Source organism: Aptenodytes patagonicus, chromosome W (genome assembly GCF_965638725.1).
Source record: "Aptenodytes patagonicus chromosome W, bAptPat1.pri.cur, whole genome shotgun sequence".
NCBI classification, from domain to species: domain Eukaryota; kingdom Metazoa; phylum Chordata; class Aves; order Sphenisciformes; family Spheniscidae; genus Aptenodytes; species Aptenodytes patagonicus.
The window spans coordinates 32689715-32709237 of record NC_134981.1 but is presented as its reverse complement, the minus strand read 5'-3'; the positions used below and the strand labels follow the sequence as shown (position 1 = coordinate 32709237).

The window sequence follows — 19523 nt, the reverse complement described above, 5'->3', positions numbered from 1 at the left end:
TTCATTATCACCCTTACATTATACCAATTGTTCTTAGAATAGTATCCTGGTTTCGGCAGGGATAGAGTTAATTTCCTTCCTAGTAGTTGGTACAGTGCTGTGTTTTGGATTTAGGATGAGAACAAAGTTGATAACGCACCCATGTTTTAGTTGTTGCTAGGTAATGCTTACACTAGCCAAGGACTTTTCAGCTTCCCATGCTCTCCTGAGTGAGAAGGCTGCAGGTGCACAAGAAGCTGGGAGGGGGCACAGCCAAACTGGCCAAAGGGACATTCCATACCATGTGATGTCATGCTCAGTACATAAACTGGGGAAAGCTGGCCGGGGGGGGCCGCTGCTCGGGGACTGGCTGGGCATCGGTCGGCGGGTGGTGAGCAATTGTACTGTGCATCACTTGTTTTGTGTATTATTATTATTATCATTACTTTATTTCAATTATTAAACTGTTTTTATCTCAACCCACGAGTTTTTCTAACTTGTGCTCTTCCAATTCTCTCCCCCATCCCACCGGGTGGGGGGGAGTGAGCGAGCGGCTGCGTGGTACTCGGTTACCAACTGAGGTTAAACCACGACAGTCCTTTTTGGCGCCCAACGTGGGGCTCGAAGGGTTTGAGATAATAACAGATTAACCGGAGTGTATTAAGGAATTTATATCTGTTAATAGTTGTGGGTCACAATGTTGGTTTCTCTGTTCTCGATATTGTTTGGTCTAATCTGCATCGTGCTCTTTTTTTTGCTGTACGTGTTAGATTGGTGTTGGTTTTTGCAGTTTGCTGTGATCTGCAGTGATTAGTGATATTCCGCTTGGGAGGTTTATTTTTAGAACATTGACCTTGGGCTTAATTTGGTATGTGAGTTTCGTACAGAAGCCGTTACTGTACCACGGATACCATTTCGTGGAGACAACTAGCAATTGCAGTTCTTCCTCTGAGAGTTTTTTTACGGAGGAAATACAGAATGGCAGTGTCACTACCTTCTTCTATGATGTTTCCTCCTTCATTACAGTAACTTTTCAGTATTTTGAAACATCCTTGGGCAGTTAAGACACTTCTATTGGTACTTCTTGGGAATATTGTTTCGGTTTTGTCTAAAGTTAGTAAGCAATTTAAGAATATCATCCAGAGATCTGCCCCAAGGCTGGATAGTTACGAGTGGCAGGGTGTGTGGGACAAGATGGGCAAGTACCTAGGCCAATGGGCACCCCCAGTGTTTTGGAACTTCACCCCTGAGCAAGTGCAGAATCCTGAAGAGTTAGTAGAATATTTGGACAAAGTATGCTGTCACCCTGGCAACTCCAGAGAGATGCAGATTATTGCAACGTGCTGGGGCCTGGCCCATGCCTACCGAGCCCTGTTCAACACCATTCAGTACCCTCAAAGGGAAGCGAAGGTCTCTGGCTCTGACAGTAAAACGACACGCCTTGCGGCCACTCAGACCCTGGTGACACGCCCTGCGGCCACTCCAACCCCGGCAACAGGCCCTGTGGCTGAACCAAAGAGCCAACCTGTGCCGGTATCAGTCGCCCCTGTACACAAGAAGAAATCTTGGAAGCAAAAGTCGGCTTGTTTAGTAAGGGAGGAAAAAACTTCTTCTAAAAGGGGGCTGGAGGAAGAAGCGGAAGAGGCAGACTACCCTGGAGAAGGGCCATCACGAGAACAGGAGGAGGAGGGCCGGCAACTGCTCGGGGAGGAAGAGGAGGAAGAATTCATGAAAGAGGCAGTGACCACCCGATCTCTATCCCTGAGTGAGCTGCGAGATATACGAAAAGATTTCAGCCGTCGTCCAGGTGAGCATATTGTCACCTGGCTGCTCCGATGCTGGGATAATGGGGCCAGTAGCCTAGAATTAGAGGGTAGGGAAGCCAAGCAGCTGGGATCCCTTTCCAGGGAAGGGGGCATTGACAAAGCAATTGGAAAAGGGACACGAGTCCTCAGCCTTTGGAGGCGACTCTTGTCAAGCGTGAAGGAAAGGTATCCCTTCAAGGAAGATGTCATATGTCGCCCAAGCAAGTGGGCCACCATGGAGAAGGGTATCCAGTTTCTGAGAGAATTAGCTGTGCTGGAGGTGATTTATGATGACCTGAACAATGAACAACTATCCAAAGATCCAGACGAAGTCAAGTGCACACGACCTATGTGGCGGAAGTTCGTAAGGAGCGCAGCATCGTCATATGCCAACTCATTGGCAGTGATGACCTGGAAAGACAGAGAGGAACAAACAGTGGATGAATTGGCTAGCCAACTCCGGCAATACGAGGAAAGTCTTTCTTCCTCCCTCGTCTCAGCTGTGGAGAAACTGTCCCGGGAGATCCAGCAACTCAGAGAGGATAGGTCCTACTCCTCACCTGTACGGACCAGTATCTCGGGTATTAGGAGTCAGCGTTCTTTTGCTCAAGAGAGAGAATATAAAGGGTACACACCACGGGGCACCCTATGGTTTTACCTGCGTGACCACGGAGAGGACATGAGGAAGTGGGATGGGAAACCTACTGCAGCCCTAGGGGCACGGGTACGTGAATTGCAAGGGAAAACAATCACAGAAAGAGGTTCTTCCAGGAAAATTGCTGCTCCAGTTTCCAGCGGGCAGTTCCCCAGACAGAGTAGAAGGGCTGATCTTACTCCTGATCTTAATGAAGAAACTTCTGACTCGTACATACAAGAAATGAGAAATGAGTACTGTGATGAGGATTAGAGGGGCCCTGCCTCCAGCCAGGGGGAGGAAAGGGACAACCAGGTTTACTGGACTGTGTGGATTCGGTGGCCTGGCACATCAGACCCACAGGAGTATAAGGCTCTGGTAGACACCAGTGCACAGTGTACCCTAATGCCATCAAGATATATAGGAACAGAACCCATCTGTATTTCTGGGGTGACGGGGGGATCCCAACAGCTAACTGTATTGGAAGCCGAAGTGAGTCTAACTGGGAATGGGTGGCAGAAGCCCCCCATTGTGACTGGCCCAGATGCTCCGTGCATCCTTGGCATAGACTACCTCAGGAGAGGGTATTTCAAGGACCCAAAAGGGTACCGGTGGGCTTTTGGTATAGCTGCCTTGGAGATGGAGGAAATTAAACAGCTGTCCACCTTGCCTGGTCTCTCGGGGGACCCCTCTGTTGTGGGGTTGCTGAAGGTCGAAGACCAACAAGTGCCGATCGCTACCACCTCGGTGGACCAGCGGCAATATCGCACCAACCGAGACTCCTTGATTTCCATTCATGAGCTGATTCGTCGACTGGAGAGCCAAGGAGTGATCAGCAAGACTCGCTCACCCTTTAACAGTCCCATATGGCCAGTGCGGAATTCTAATGGAGAGTGGAGACTAACAGTAGACTATCGTGGCCTAAATGAAGTCACGCCACCGCTGAGTGCTGTTGTGCCAGACGTGCTAGAACTTCAATACGAACTGGAGTCAAAGGCAGCCAAGTGGTATGCCACAGTTGATATTGCTAATGCGTTTTTCTCAATCCCTTTGGCAGCGGAGTGCAGGCCACAATTTGCTTTCACTTGGAGGGGTGTTCAGTACACCTGGAACCGACTGCCCCAGGGGTGGAAACACAGCCCTACCATTTGCCATGGACTAATCCAGACTGCACTGGAACAGGGTGGAGCTCCAGAACACCTGCAATACATTGATGATATCATCGTGTGGGGCAACACAGCAGGAGAAGTTTTTGAGAAAGGGAAGGAAATAGTCCAAATCCTGCTGAAGGCTGGTTTTGCCATAAAACCAAGTAAGGTCAAGGGACCTGCACAGGAGATCCAGTTTTTAGGAATAAAACGGCAAGATGGACGTTGTCAGATCCCAATGGATGTGATCAACAGAATAACAGCCATGTCTCCACCAACTAGCAAAAAGGAAACACAGGCTTTCTTAGGCATCGTGGGTTTTTGGAGAATGCATATTCCAAATTACAGTCTGATTTGTAAGCCCTCTCTATCAAGTGACCCAGAAGAAGAAGGATTTCAAATGGGGCCCTGAGCAACGACAAGCTTTTGAACAAATTAAACGGGAGATAGTTCATGCAGTAGCCCTGGGGCCAGTCCGGGCAGGGCAAGAGGTAAAAAATGTACTCTATACCGCAGCCGGGGAGAATGGCCCTACCTGGAGCCTCTGGCAGAAAGCACCAGGGGAGACTCGAGGTCGACCCCTAGGGTTTTGGAGTCGGGGATACAGAGGATCCGAGGCCCGCTATACTCCAACTGAAAAAGAGATATTAGCAGCATATGAAGGGGTTCGAGCTGCTTCAGAAGTGATCGGCACTGAAGCACAGCTCCTCCTGGCACCCCGACTGCCGGTGCTGGGCTGGATGTTCAGAGGGAGGGTCCCCTGTACACATCATGCAACTGATGCTACATGGAGTAAGTGGGTCGCACTGATCACACAATGGGCTCGAACAGGAAACCCCAGTCGCCCAGGAATCCTGGAAGTGATCATGGATTGGCCAGAGGGCAAAGATTTTGGAATATCGCCAGAGGAGGAGGTGACGCGTGCTGAGGAGGCCCCAATGTATAATGAACTACCAGAAAATGAGAAGCAATATGCCCTGTTCACTGATGGGCCCTGTCGTCTTGTGGGAAAGCATCGGAGGTGGAAAGCTGCTGTATGGAGTCCCATGCGACAAGTTGCAGAAACGGCTGAAGGAGAAGGTGAATCAAGTTAGTTTGCAGAAGTAAAGGCCATCCAGCTGGCTTTAGACATTGCTGACCGAGAAAAGTGGCCAGTGCTCTATCTCTCTACTGACTCATGGATGGTGGCAAGTGCCCTGTGGGGGTGGTTGCAGCAATGGAAGCGGAGCAACTGGCAGCGCAGAGGCAAACCCATCTGGGCTGCCGCATTGTGGCAAGATATTGCTGCCCGGGTGGAGAACCTGGTTGTAAAAGTCCGTCACGTAGATGCTCACATACCTAAGAGTCGGGCCACTGAAGAACATCAAAACAACCAGCAGGTGGATCAGGCTGCTAAGATTGAAGTGGCTCAGGTGGATCTGGACTGGCAACAGAAGGGTGAGTTATTTCTAGCTCGGTGGGCCCATGACACCTCAGGTCACCAAGGAAGAGATGCAACATACAGATGGGCTCGTTACTGAGGGGTGGACTTGACCATGGACACTATTGCGCAGGTTATCCATGAATGTGAAACATGCGCTGCGATTAAGCAAGCCAAGCGGTTAAAGCCTTTTTGGTATGGAGGACGATGGCTGAAATATAAATATGGGGAGGCCTGGCAGATCGATTATATCACACTCCCACAAACCCGCCAAGGCAAGCGCCACGTGCTTACAATGGTGGAGGCAACCACCGGATGGCTGGAAACATATCCCGTGCCCCATGCCACTGCCCGGAACACTATCCTGGGCCTTGAAAAGCAAGTCCTATGGCGACATGGCACCCCAGAAAGAACTGAGTCAGACAACGGGACTCATTTCCGAAACAACCTCATAGACACCTGGGCCAAAGAGCACGGCTTTGAGTGGGTGTATCACATCCCCTATCATGCACCAGCCTCTGGGAAAATTGAACGATACAATGGACTGTTAAAGACTACGCTGAGAGCAATGGGTGGCGGGACGTTCAAACATTGGGATACGCATTTAGCAAAGGCCACCTGGTTAGTCAACACTCGGGGATCTGCCAGTCGAGCAGGCCCTGCCCAGTCAGAACTTTTACGTACTGTAGATGGGAATAAAGTCCCTGTAGTGCACATAAAAAATATGTTGGGGAAGACAGTCTGGGTTATTCCTGCCTCGGGCAGAGGCAAACCCATCTGTGGGATTGCTTTTGCTCAAGGACCTGGGTGCACTTGGTGGATAATGCGGAAGGATGGGGAAGTCCGATGTGCACCTCAAGGGGATTTGATTTTGGGTGAGAATAGCCAATGATCTGAATTATGTGATGTTAAGTACTAATTATAGTTATAATAGTTATACTAATAGTACACAGATATACTAATCATACTAATAATATTATATGCCATACTAATGTTATTACAATAAGAATCACCCAGACTAATGAAGAATAACTTCAGTGAAACCAAGCAAAGCACAGTGATGATGGTACCAGAACTGACTTCAACATGAAACAATCCAACACCACATACCATCTCCATTTTTCCTGCCCTGAAAGATTATTATGACAGATGGAGCCCAAAGTCATGGACAAAATGAACTCACCGAATGTTTTAGAGGGATGGCCCACAGACGAAGGGAATGATATCTCTGTGTGTGTGTGTGTGTGTATATATATATATATATATATATAAAAAAAAGGGGGTGGTGATTAATGAAAATGTACTGGAAAATATGAGACTTGAGCATGACGCAGATGGTATAGAATAAGGGGTGGATATTGTCCTGGTTTCGGCAGGGATAGAGTTAATTTCCTTTCTAGTAGCTGGTACAGTGTTTTGGATTTAGGATGAGAACAAAGTTGATAAGGCACCGATGTTTTAGTTGTTGCTAGGTAATGCTTACACTAGCCAAGGACTTTTCAGTTTCCCATGCTCTCCTGAGTGAGAAGGCTGGAGGTGCACAAGAAGCTGGGAGGGAGGCACAGCCAAACTGGCCAAAGGGACATTCCATACCATGTGACGTCATGCTCAGTACATAAACTGGGGAAAGCTGGCCGGGGGGGGCCGCTGCTCGGGGACTGGCTGGGCATCGGTCGGCGGGTGGTGAGCAATTGTACTGTGCATCACTTGCTTTGTGTATTATTATTATCATTATCATCATTTTATTTCAATTATTAAACTGTTTTTATTTCAACTCACGAGTTTTTCTAACTTGTGCTCTTCCAATTCTCTCCCCCATCCCACCAGGGGTGGGGGGAGTGAGCGAGCGGCTGCGTGGTGCTTAGTTGCCGACTGAAATTAAACCACGACAATATATATATGTGTAGAGGTTGTTTTCATTTTAGTATGACATGTGGCCATAGGAAATCAGTATCAATTTGGCATGAATGTTGCTTATGTTTATTAATATTACTTAGATCAGTTTTCATTTCATCCTAAAATTGTTAGCAAATTGAGAGACAGCTGTACATGTAGACAGATGTATGTTGTATTGAAATGTAGCCCCTTTTGCAAAACTGATGGTAATAATATTATGCAAGTTTAAAAAAAAAAGTAGGTATTATGACCATTGTAGGCACTTTTACTTTGTTTTTACAGTATTATAATTGTACAAATGGGATTACTTCAGTTTGAAATTATAACGTTGCTCAAATCCTTGTTATTTTTGCTGGCATGTTGAAAATGACTTGCTGTTTGTCTCAAGTACGTGCTTCAAAACCTGCAGAAGTGTCCCAGATACCATATATACTTTCCTGAGTTGTGCATCGAATGCGGTTTATTTTATTATCCCTTTATTTTTATCTTTTAGGCTCAAGAACGATCAGAGAGTGGAGAATTGGCATTTATTAAGCAACTAGTCCGAAAAATCCTAATAGTTATTGCTCGTCCTGCTCGCTTATTGGAATGCCTGGTAAGGTCATGCTTACTTTAAATATATTTTTCACTTGTTAGTGTAGGAAAATTTCTGGGTTAGCATTCAAAGCCCTTTACAATTGTGTTTTGAGACATGTCAAACAACTGGGCAGGGCTTCATTGTTGGTGGGATCATTTTTGCTTTTATTTTAGGAACATGGGACTGGCAGGGAACCTCCTGCAGTTGTGTTTGGTTCCCTGCTGTTGCAAATACTATGTTATAGGATCCCTTTCATCAATTAAGGAAGCTCCAGTTTGAAAGCATTTGGGTTTTTCTGTTGTTTTGTTAGACTTTGCTATTCTCTTGGGAAGACTGTTCCAGAATCATAATTGCTTGGTTCTTTTCCCCGTTGTTGTTGTTCTTCTTCTTAAAAGTTTCATAATTTTGTTTCACTCAACAGCTGTCAGGGCTATAAGCAGCTTGCAGTCAGCTCTGTGGTATCTGATCTGGGGGGAACAGCAGCAGGGGGGTTAGGGTATCTGGGTATACAGATAGTCCGAATTATACTGGGGAACAGAAGAAACAGATGAGTTAACTTATTTATGCATGGGCGTGTTTCTGCTTTGCCTGCCCATGCTGTGGGAGCTGGGGTGGTCAGGCAGAGGAAGCCACTCCTACGGACAGAGCCTATGTGCTTCGGTTGTTCAGTGGAACTAATAAACCCTCACAGAACACAGTGTACTCAGGAGGATGGCGTAGACGCCCAAATACCATGTAAAAGCTAGCCTGAGTCCAGCAGGCCTAGCAGGCAGCCCGAGCTGACTTTGTTGAGCCACTGTGCTTACCAATACCAGGATCACAGCATTGACGTTGCACATAGCTATTTGAGGCTGGCAAGGCTTATGTGGGAGCTGCTAACCTGCTTCTAGACTCAAGTTATGCCTGAAAGTGTCATAACTGCATTTGCATGGCATTGAATCTGAGCTAATAAGTCTTTCCAACCTGATTTTGGCTCTGTGCTGTTTTTCTTCATCTGTGGCACAGTTAATCCACAACCTGGATCGTTCAGCCATGGGCTGTTTTGTTTTGGAAACACAATGTCTCAGTGTTCCCAGTTGCAATTTGTTCATGACTTGCAGTTCAGAAGGAATTTAAAATAAGGTATGTGCTCTGGATCAGCATGAAAGAGATGTTTTAAGAAAGGAAGAAAAAAAAAAAAGGCTTTAGAGAAGAGGACGTCTTAGCATGTCCTGCCTCTGCTATTGAATCCAAACTTGCGTTACTCCTTCACCCTGTCCTCTGAACCCCGAAATGCTCGTTCCATATCTAGAGTGATCTTTCTTGTTCCATTGTTAGGGTACACACAATTTTTCTCCAGCTCTTTGCCCAATTTCTCGTATGATGTTTTGTCTTCCCTCTGGTCTGTGTCTTTATCATTGCACATCCAAAAATGCCTTTAAATACATCCTGTGGGCTGACAGACCGAGGCTTCCTTGTGATGCTTTGTCCTTCCCTCCCATACTTGCTAGCTCTCTCCCACCCACCCCTGCCCCCAGCCTCCTCATTGTCTTTTAGCCTCTTAATTCAGGTTCTCTCCTGGTGACCTATTTGCCCATTAGTTCATTTTCCCTAAATACTAAGTTTTATAGCTAGCTAGTCCAAATCTTCATTCACTTAGTTCCCAGTTTCTGCCCCTGGGATTTTATCCTAGGCTACTTCCTCTTATGCTTCAAGTAGAGCTGCTGTGCATCCTGTATCCCTCCTTTTGCTGGGCCTGCTGATGCGAGTCGAAGGACAGTATTGCGAGACCAGGAGATGATCTCTGTCTCTTAGTGTTCTGGTGCTTAGTTGCTTCTAGCTGTTTAGCTTTTCAGAGCAGCAATTGCAGAGAAAGCCAGCACAGCTGCCTTGGAGTGTTCTTACTTCAGATGGGATCTTTAAGAGATTTAAGCTGGAATATAACAACTCTGCACAGTATGTTTCTTCAGAGGCAGGTAACTTGAACAAATTTAGGCAGACTGTCAAAAAGAACACATTTCTCATGCAAGAAGGTGTTACGCCTGCCCCATAAAGGTCACTGGAATCATTAAATCTTACAGAAACAATATTGTTGTTTTTCCATAGCTTCCCTCTGGAAACTTTTGAATAATATTGGTTGATATTTTAGAACATCTGTCTGAAATAGATACTAGGTATGGAAAACTTCAGCCTCTCTAAGAAACTTTGTAGCATAGGAAATAAATTCAGCACTTCTGTTGTGAGAAGTTTCAGATACCATACAGTAATGCTGTCAGTTTTTTTGATGTTGAGTTCCCAAGTCCTGGGTAGCCTGAGGAGCTAGGACAGGTGCCTTGTGACCCAGCAGGCAGACTAAAGACCCGGGGAATTACGGCAGGCCAAGAAATGACCTGTGGGGAAGCTAACCAGCTCAGCAGCCTGCCTGGCTTCTGTGGAAATTTTTGACAAAACTGAGTTGCTCCAGCAAAAAGTCTGTTTTATTGCATCTATGTTTCATGACTCTGACTGGCTCTCCCTCTATTAAGCATTGCACCTGTTGTGATCTATGGTTGGCAAGAACATCTTGAAGAATGTAATGGCTATGTGAGAGATGTTTTGGTATGAATTCATACCAGAAGATAGAGAAAGTCTGTTTTAAAAAAACAAAACCAAAACCCCAAAAAACCCCAAACCTTTTAATCTTTCTTGTTCCTTTCAATGCTTTCCTATTTTTATCATTTATTAAGGTAGTAAAATAAACTTATTTCCAAGGGACTTAAAGGATAGGCAGGGTTTTGAGGTGTGTGGGTTTTTTGTTTTGTTTTGTTTGGGTTTTTTTACCTCTTTGAGGCTTACCTTTTAGGCATAGTATAAATGATAGTAGTAATATAGTTGATTCCCAAAGGAGGATGTTTCATTTCTAGATTTGGAACAATTGGATCAATGAAGTTCAGATGTTGTTTTCAGCAACTTACGATTTTGGCTTTGTTCTAAAGTTAGTGATTTATTTAATTTTTTTTTTGATAAAACATAATACATATATATTGATTAAAAATACTTCAAAATTTCATTTAGAAGTAAAAGCAGAGAGCAATATATTTACATAGTTTCTTTATTTTAGTAGTGGATTTTTATATGCAAGCGGCTGCAGGGAGATGAAGTCTTCTGTATGGTTATAGGTCATTTCACTGAATGTTATGGGAAGTTTTGAGGGCAAAGAACTTACTTTTCTTATAAAGTAGTGCTCTGAAATAATGGTATGAAATTTCATTGCTTACAGCATGTTACATTGTATAGGAATCATAATAGAATAATAGGCTACTAATAATAGAATAATGAGGTATCATTTTTAATAAGGGAAATGTCAAATATTTGCAATAGAAGTAGCAAAGGGAGCTTTTATGTTAGGTTTTAAGACTTCAGTTTCTGCAGAGAGAATTATGGTGATTATTTTTCTTCTAGGAATTTGATCCTGAAGAGTTTTACTATCTTCTGGAAGCAGCTGAAGGCCATGCTAAAGAGGGGCAAGGCATTAAAACAGACATCCCTCGATATATTATTAGCCAGCTGGGCTTAAATAAAGATCCTCTGGAAGGTAAGTATATCTCCTGTGTCGATGATACTCATCATCATCTTCCAGCCTGGCAATGTAACTTTCTTAGTTCAGCTCTAGCTTGAAATTTACTGGTATAATTTGATGGCAACTGTTATCCAACCATAGATATAAATGAAACTGGGCTGAGCTGTTATTTGCCTTTCAGTGCCCCCAGGCCCCCACATCTTAGAATCCCTGAGAAGAATGTCTCCCATTCCTATTAAAACTGCAAAGATTTATTTTCCTGGATAATTTATATGTCCATATTGAGGACTTCTGTAGGGGGAACTCGGGTTCCCATGGAGGTATTGTCATTGCACAATTTTTGGTTGCCTGATTCTTGTTTTAAGGACAGTGTTGGGAAAACTAAAATTACTTCTGTTTCTGAACCAGACCATCTTCTCTTCCATCCTGAGACCAGGTTCCATCAGTGGTGACATATAGAAATTGGTTCATTGTATTCAGTGCTAGTCCTGCAATTTGGAAGTCCAGCAGTGTTGTGGTTTAACCTCAGTCAGCAACTAAGCACCACGCAGCCGCTTGCTCACTCCCCCCCCCCCCCCGGTGGGATGGGGGAGAGAATTGGAAGAGCACAAGTGAGAAAAACTCGTGGGTTGAGATAAAAACAGTTTAACAATTGAAATAAAATTATAATAATAATAATACACAAAGCAAGTGATGCACAGTACAATTGCTCACCACCCGCCGACCGATGCCCAGACAGTCCCCGAGCAGCAGCCCCCCCCGGCCAGCTTTCCCCCAGTTTATGTACTGAGCATGACGTCACATGGTATGGAATGTCCCTTTGGTCAGTTTGGCTGCGCCCCCCTCCCAGCTTCTTGTGCACCTCCAGCCTTCTCAGTCGGTAGAGCATGGGAAACCGAAAAGTCCTTGGCCAGTGTAAGCATTACCTAGCAACAACTAAAACATCGGTGTGTTATCAACATTGTTCTCATCCTAAATCCAAAACACAGCACTGTACCAGCTACTAGGAAGGAAATTAACTCTATCCCTGCCGAAACCAGGACAAGCAGAAATGCCATCATGAAAAATGGGTCTAGCTAGTGCCATTTAGCTTGTCTTCTGTGTTTTGACCCAGGTGTCCTGGTTTCGGCAGGGATAGAGTTAATTTCCTTCCTAGTAGCTGGTACAGTGCTGTGTTTTGGATTTAGGATGAGAACAATGTTGATAACACACCGATGTTTTAGTTGTTGCTAGGTAATGCTTACACTGGCCAAGGACTTTTCGGTTTCCCATGCTCTACCGACTGAGAAGGCTGGAGGTGCACAAGAAGCTAGGAGGGGGGGCACAGCCAAACTGGCCAAAGGGATATTCCATACCATGTGACGTCATGCTCAGTACATAAACTGGGGAAAGCTAGCTGGGGGAGCCGTTGCTCGGGGACTGGCTGGGCATCGGTCGGCGGGTGGTGAGCAATTGCACTGTGCATCACTTGCTTTGTGTATTATTATTATTATTATTATTATTATTATCATTATTATTATTATCATTTTATTTCAATTATTAAACTGTTTTTATCTCAACCCACGAGTTTTTCTCACTTGTGCTCTTCCAATTCTCTCCCCCATCCCACCGGGTGTAGGGGGGGAGTGAGCGAGCGGCTGTGTGGTGCTCAGTTGCCGACTAAGGTTAAACCACGACACTAGGACAAGGGGGATCTCTAGGAGAGGACTTGATAAGACAAAATAATAGCAAAAACCTATGATAAGCTTTTTTTTTTTAACCAGTTCTCATGATGCAAGATCACATTTCCTTAAATCAAAGGAGGAGCATATTGTAAGTGTGTTAAAAGAAAATGCTTTTTTGTTCAACTTAAGCAGCTTGTGTTCAGCACTGCCAGATGTTGTCAGGGATTTGGTTAGATCTAATTCAATTAGATTGGATATTGTTATAGATGATATTCATGTTATGTTAACAGATTTAAAGGAAGTGAAGCCTATTATTAGTCCTCTTCCTATCTTCACAGAACTTCCTTATCCGAATTTAGTATTATTTTTGTCTGAGATATAGATTAAAGCAGCCTCGGCACTTTTTGCTTGGATTCGGAGTGCAGGAAGGATGCAGGGCAAATTGGGAAAATACACATAAATATTGTTTTCCATGTGATACTGGGAAAGATCAAGAAGTAGCTTAAAATTCTCTGCAAGATAGAGGTGTCTGCTGGATTTGGAGAGCTGTTGGTCTGTCCTAGACTGACAATTCATAAACTCTTCACTGATCAAGTATGCAAGATTTAATTTGGAGTGTGGGTTGAGGTTGTAGTATTATTGACCCTGGTTCTGCCACTTGAACCTTATCTTACTGATTGACTCTTTCTGGCCACTTGGATAAAAGTGTTCCTCAGCATGAGTCAAGAAACCTAAGTTTAGTAATGTCTTTGAATGTTTTTAAACAGTTTATTGTGAGAGAGGTCTAGAGACAAATGCTACATACAAATAAGGGATACTGTTTTCTCAGATTGAATATTTATTTTATGTGAGTGTACTTAATCTAGAATACATCTTATAATTGCATTTCATAAATTAAATATTGCTGAATATAACTTAAACTTTGAAACATTCCAGAATAATTGAAAGATTTGTTTTGTGAGGGGGGAAAATGGGCTATGTGGTTTGTCAGTAAATACTGAGGGGTTTATGATGTGTGGATTACTGACCTTTGGTTCAATTGGAGATTTGGGTGATTAAATTATTTTGTGTATCATTTTAAAGGTTAATGTGTATGTAGATTTGTGATCAAATAATTCAGGCCATCAGATTCATATTAACGCTTTCCTGCCTCTCCACAAAAAGTGATATTTATAAGCAGTATAAATCACTGTGCAGTGACTTCTTAAATGATCTGGTTTTGGTTTTAAATTGGTGCCTCTATATAAAAGTACATTTCCTAAGCAAAAATAAAAGAATGTCACTATGGGTTTATGCTCTTGAATTAATCATTTACGAAGGGAATTATTTGGAAACACTGTATTCACTGGTATAAAAAAATATTACATGAAGATCGTCCTCCTGAGAGAGCTTTTAAATTCCTTGTATGTAAAAATGGAAAATATTTAAATAGCAGAAGAACCAAATCTTTCAAAACAAACAAAACCTCAGTAACCCCACTTATCCTGAAACATGGAATTGTATTTCCAAATAAGCTGTTAAATTCTGTCTGCAATGTCCATAAATGTTCATGCAAGGGATTTGACTTCCTCTGCAGAGAAAAGCAACCTACTTCTTTAGACCCTTCTCTACTTACCTCCTTTGTTTGCTGCCATAGCTGTAGTATCCTTTCTTTGAGTGAAATGATGCATGCGTTACTTGGAGATAACGCCAGATAAATTTATACTGTACTGAAAGCAATACCACAACAGATTCATCACTTCTCCGAGACTGGTGGCTGCATTTCTAAAGAGTTCCCCAGGGAGAAATTTTTCCCCATAGTTTTTAAATTACCATCTTTACCTTTTTGAATCATGAGTCTTCAGAAATGGTTTAAATCAGTGAAAGAAAAAGGCAAGATGTTTAATGGTATTTAGATGAGTTTTAAAATCTCTTCAGGCATTGCAAAATGGTTCCATAGCTCCATGTTTTGAAAGCTGACTCTTGCTTCCATTCCATTACTGCCTACTGTTTGCAAATAATATGTATTTCTCAGATAATGGTTATTTTGCAAAAGTTCTGTTTAAAAATGGCTCATTTTAATTTGCTATTTATGAAAATAATTTCAGTTGAGAAGGCTGTCAAAGTATATTATTCTAGCTTGCTTGGTTCTCACCCATACAATAAAGGTTTCATCAACACTTCTATTATGAAAACCCCACGTTCACAAAACTGTGACTTTTGCCAGGGAAATCCACTCCAGTTTGGAATTTGGCCTGTATCATTTTAGCTTAGGCTCTCTTTTTTTTTAGATTTGTTTATTCTTATTGGAGACTTTTTTTGCTGTTTATTGACTTCATATTCAGAATTCTTTTGAATGTTTTTAGCTTCTGTAATGCTTTAAAGATATCTTTGGGTTTTTTGAAGTGATTTTTTCATTACTTCTGATTCTTACACTTTACAAACGTTGTGTTTTGTATAGTGATTACATATGAGAGAGACTCTTTAAATCTTTAGCTGTTCCAACAGGAAATTATCTGTGTGATTAATTTGTTCTTAATGATTACAGTGTTGTGCAGAATTTCACTTGTAATAGTTACTTATTACTATATAGAAAAATCCAGTTTAGATATTCTATGTGAATATTCAATTATTTTTCATATTCATAAATTCAGTTAACAGTACTGACGATAAAAATGCAATTCACAAATTTCAGGTGGTCTTATCTCTGGTCCCCAGCACATAATTATGATAAAATGTGCATCTTTGGCTATGCAGAGTATATAATTAACTACGTATATGATTAAAGTAACACTAAACTTCCCAGAGTCTTTTAGCTACCAGCTGTCCCATTTAGCTTTTATTACCCAGAGGAATTCTTAGTTACTGGGCCCCTGGAGAACAGGATAGGCTTAGGAGCTCTGCAGCATAAGTTGACCCTGGCAGGGGCAGCCAGGTCAAGTTGTAGACCCCCAAAATCTTAGCGATTCCCAGAGAAGTCATCTGTATTAGTGACTCCATAAATAATAAGCTTCTAGGAAGGAAATGGCTTTTAGCTGATTCTGTTAGGCATATCAGCATTTCTGTGTATAAGATAAAAACAATTTGGAGTCCATATCTGTCTAAACTAGAAGCTTTTTGCTCTGTGAAGGAGCCCAATATGGGGCCTACTATTAACTCCTGAGGGCCTAAGATCTTCAGGAGTCTTAGCAAATTAGTGCTGCCTTTCCCTTAATGCTCAGATCACACACGGATCTCCGAATTCCCACGTCTCAGCAGTCATAACAATATTGCTCTTCATTGCTTCACGGCTGTTTGAATTCAGTGGAAGATTACATAGGCATTGAATAGCAGGTCTTAATTTTCCAGGTGGGATTTTTTATATATGCTTGGAGATGCCTGAAAAGTTATTAGACAAGTACTAAAGATGGAACAGCATGTTTATTAACTATTCCAGAAAAGTGTCACCTCTCAGGTTTTCTGTACTTCATTTAGTTTTGTACTTACTATAGTTTAAAATTAAATTTCTAATCTTTGTTTCTAGAAATAGCTCAGCTAGCTAACTGTGACAATGGGACAGCAGAAACTCTGGAAATGGATGAATCAATAAGTGTAAGTTTTCCTGATATGTTGCTGCTTTTGCTGAATCTGAGCAAGGAAAAATAAATGTGTTGGGTGTCCCCCGTCCGTTGTTGTCCATCCATCCCTCCCCTCCGCCTTGTATTTTCTCCCAATATGTGTAAATGGATTGAATAGAACAGTGGTTAATCCTCAGACTAACACCATGGTGCTCAGCAGACAGAAGGCTTGCAAAAAATATTAGAACAAAACTTTCTATCTATTTTCCTAGATGTTGCAGTATCTTTAGCTTCTATGAAGCTACAGCGTTCACCATGTGGAGGATGTTTTACCACAAATTCCACCACTGCTTCCTTTATTTCTGTTTAATTAATGTATTTATTTTCCTTTTAGAAGGACATTTAAACCCTTTCATAAAAAATAAAGTATTTTAAACAGATTTTAAGACAGTACATTTACAGAGGCAGCTAATGATCAAATTAAGAGTCTGAACAGATCCAGTGAAGAGACGAGGAAGAAATGAGCAAGTTAGCAAATAGCCTGGATTCAGAAAGTTAGTTTGCAATCTGGAAGATTGTGCATTGTTCTTCTTAATCTGTGTTTGAAAATATTTGACTACAGTAATGGGTATCATACAATAATATTTTGTCAGATGCTTGTTCAGGTTGGCAAAAGAAAAACGAGTTGGAGGAGTTGATTGGGCTGGATATTGTGGGCTTAAATGCTCTCAGTTTAAATTCTTATTTTTAAAAGTTGGTTCTTATACCTTGGATTTCAATCAGCAGAGTAAATGCAGTTCTAACAATTTAGTGTCGATTTTCAGTGCAAGTGGATAGAAAAAGCAAGTGCAGTTTTGGGGGATGCATAGGTAATTCAGTGGTGCTTCACAGGCATTTACAAATGTTAGTAGAGTTTAAAATACAGGCATGGAGTATCTGTTAAACTAGTTCTGATATGCTACAAAAAAGACATCATCCTCTGGTAAATGTCGTATTATCTTGAGATAATTTCTGATTTTCTGGAAAAATGCCACCTATAAAGGCTTCCAGAGTTGTGACATTAAGGGTGTTTCTTACTCTGCTGCTTTTGTTCATCTGCATTTATTAGACCTGAGTGTTATTTAGTGGAAGGATACTGACAAACTGGAGAAAAGTCAGAAAGAATAACGAAAAGGCTTAGGGGTAGTGCTGAAATGCTTAGGAGAATCTAAGGTGCAAACTGGCTTAGCAGTAGCTTAAGAAATTGTAATTGTAAAGTTATTTGCGTTGTGCAAATGTTGAAGAAATAAAGGAAGGATAATGCATTGTAATAAAGGAACATAACTGGGGGAGGTGATGAAATGAAATCAGTGAAGAAAAATATAGGATGAATATTTGGAAACGTTTTCTCAAAAGTGTAGTTGTGGAATAAATACACATGGGAAGTGGCAGGAAGCATAACTTAAAAGTAAAGCAAAGGACCATTCAAAATCATCATAAATATGCAATTAGGAAGAATCCTGTACTGGCAGGCAAGTGGGCTAAGCAATTTCTCTCTCTGATCCTGTGTAATTCATTCTATTGACATATTCACTAATCTTCTTGCACTGAATTATTTCTTTAGCAAGCATTTCATTGAAAATGTTCCAACCAGGTCTACTTTCAACCTTAACCAAACTGCCTAGAAAGGGATCACAGAACTTTTTGGAGATTTGGAAAACATCTTGAAAAGGATCTTGTGGGTTTGGAATACTGAATTTGGAAGTCCCGTCCCCTCGTCAATCATCCCCCCCTCCCCACCCCCCAATTCGAATTTGCACTTAGATCTTCAAGATTAATTAAAAATTAAAGCTAGAAAAATGTTGTACAGTATTCAGGACAACTCCATTTTGAAAATATTCTGGCATACAAGTAGGTGAAAGTGACCTCTAATGGTAGAATTATTGTATTTTTATCTTCCATATTTTTCTCTTTCATTTTGTGTCTCTTTTCACAGTCCATCCTAAGTTATATCACAGTCTATCCTAACATTAGTTAGAAATGTACAAAATTTTATTTGAATGAACAAGAGCTCATCTACATTTTGTTAATACTGTACTGCCAGAGTCAGATTTACTAAAATGGGAAAGCAATGGCCAATGAGTGCCTGGTGGGATTCACAGAAGTGCGTAACTAGATAGGAATTGCCAGTAACTCCTTTACCAGAAGCCTTCGTGCCTGTCTGCTGTAACCCTAGCATGTAGATGAGTGGACAGATAGCTATGGTGTAACAGATACCTTTTTGACGAAAAAGCAGCTTTGCTTCAGGAACCCCTTTGGTCCCTTGCTGTGCTAGCTGTGTGGCTAACTGGTCAGAACTTTTAGCTGGTTCATCAGGGTGTGACAGGCTGGTGATAGTTGGGTTTTTTTGTTTGTTTTTTATTTTTCCCTGATTTTGAAAAAAGTACTGTATTAATCTGTTCTTTCTCCTCTTTTACTTTGAAGAGCTCCAGTACCTCACTGAAGCTGCGGAGAAAACCTCAGGAAAGTGATTTTGAAACAATTAAACTGATTAGTAATGGAGCTTATGGGTGAGTAATCCATGAGTGCAACAGCTCTTTTGCATTTTATTTTTGCATAACTTCCCATTATTTCTTATTGCAGGGATGTTTATGTGAGGGAGTTTGTTTGCACTTCTGCTTTTTTAATTCTGCTTTCCTTTTTTGTTGCTAATACTTGAAGTTCACAAGAAAAACTTTTTGGAAAGCCTGCTAGCCAATAATGAATTACTGTGTACTGCATTAAATTAAAATACTAAATATTACATCACAAAGATTTTTCAGAAGTAGGTATCATGTAATGCCAAAGATGAAATCTGAATAAATCAAAAGGCAGATTTAAAGCCACCTTTATAATACTGGAAGCAGCCTATATTTATGGAAATGTGAAACAGAATAAAACTGCTGCATCTGTAGGGAGACAGATTGTTTAAAATGAGTGCTTGCTTGACCTAAAAATATTGGTGAAGTGGAAACAAATTTCCTTAAGTAGGGCTGCACTGTTTTGTTGCTTCTCCGTGGACACTCTTCTATCCTCAAATTTTACCCAGTTATCTTTTAAGGAATTGCTGTTACTTGGCTAGTTTCCGAGTACTTGGAAAGTGCATAACTTACTGCCCAGTGGTATGTGAGTCATTGGAGATGTCCTGGAAGACCAAGAGAAAATTATGTTAGCCCAGGCCTTAAGTGAACACTAAATGTTTTCTGGAAGTACTGAGCAGGGATTGTGTCTACCAGCAGACAGAAGTCTGTCTTCAGTCTCCTTTTCTGATCATACACTATCTGTTAAACCCTTGATTGGCTCCTTAT

At 41.9% G+C, this 19523-nt stretch overlaps 1 protein-coding gene across 1 annotated transcript in view; it reads left to right on the top strand.

Moving 5' to 3' along the window:
• The window catches only part of LOC143172234 (microtubule-associated serine/threonine-protein kinase 4-like), a 160706-nt gene that overhangs the window by 68625 nt on the left and 72558 nt on the right, over nucleotides 1–19523 (top strand). Inside the window, exons 9-12 of the mRNA XM_076361464.1 lie at nucleotides 7376–7477; nucleotides 10880–11012; nucleotides 16164–16231; nucleotides 18661–18746. Of these exons, the coding sequence (XP_076217579.1) occupies nucleotides 7376–7477; nucleotides 10880–11012; nucleotides 16164–16231; nucleotides 18661–18746 (389 nt within the window). The remainder of the gene's footprint in view (nucleotides 1–7375; nucleotides 7478–10879; nucleotides 11013–16163; nucleotides 16232–18660; nucleotides 18747–19523) is intronic.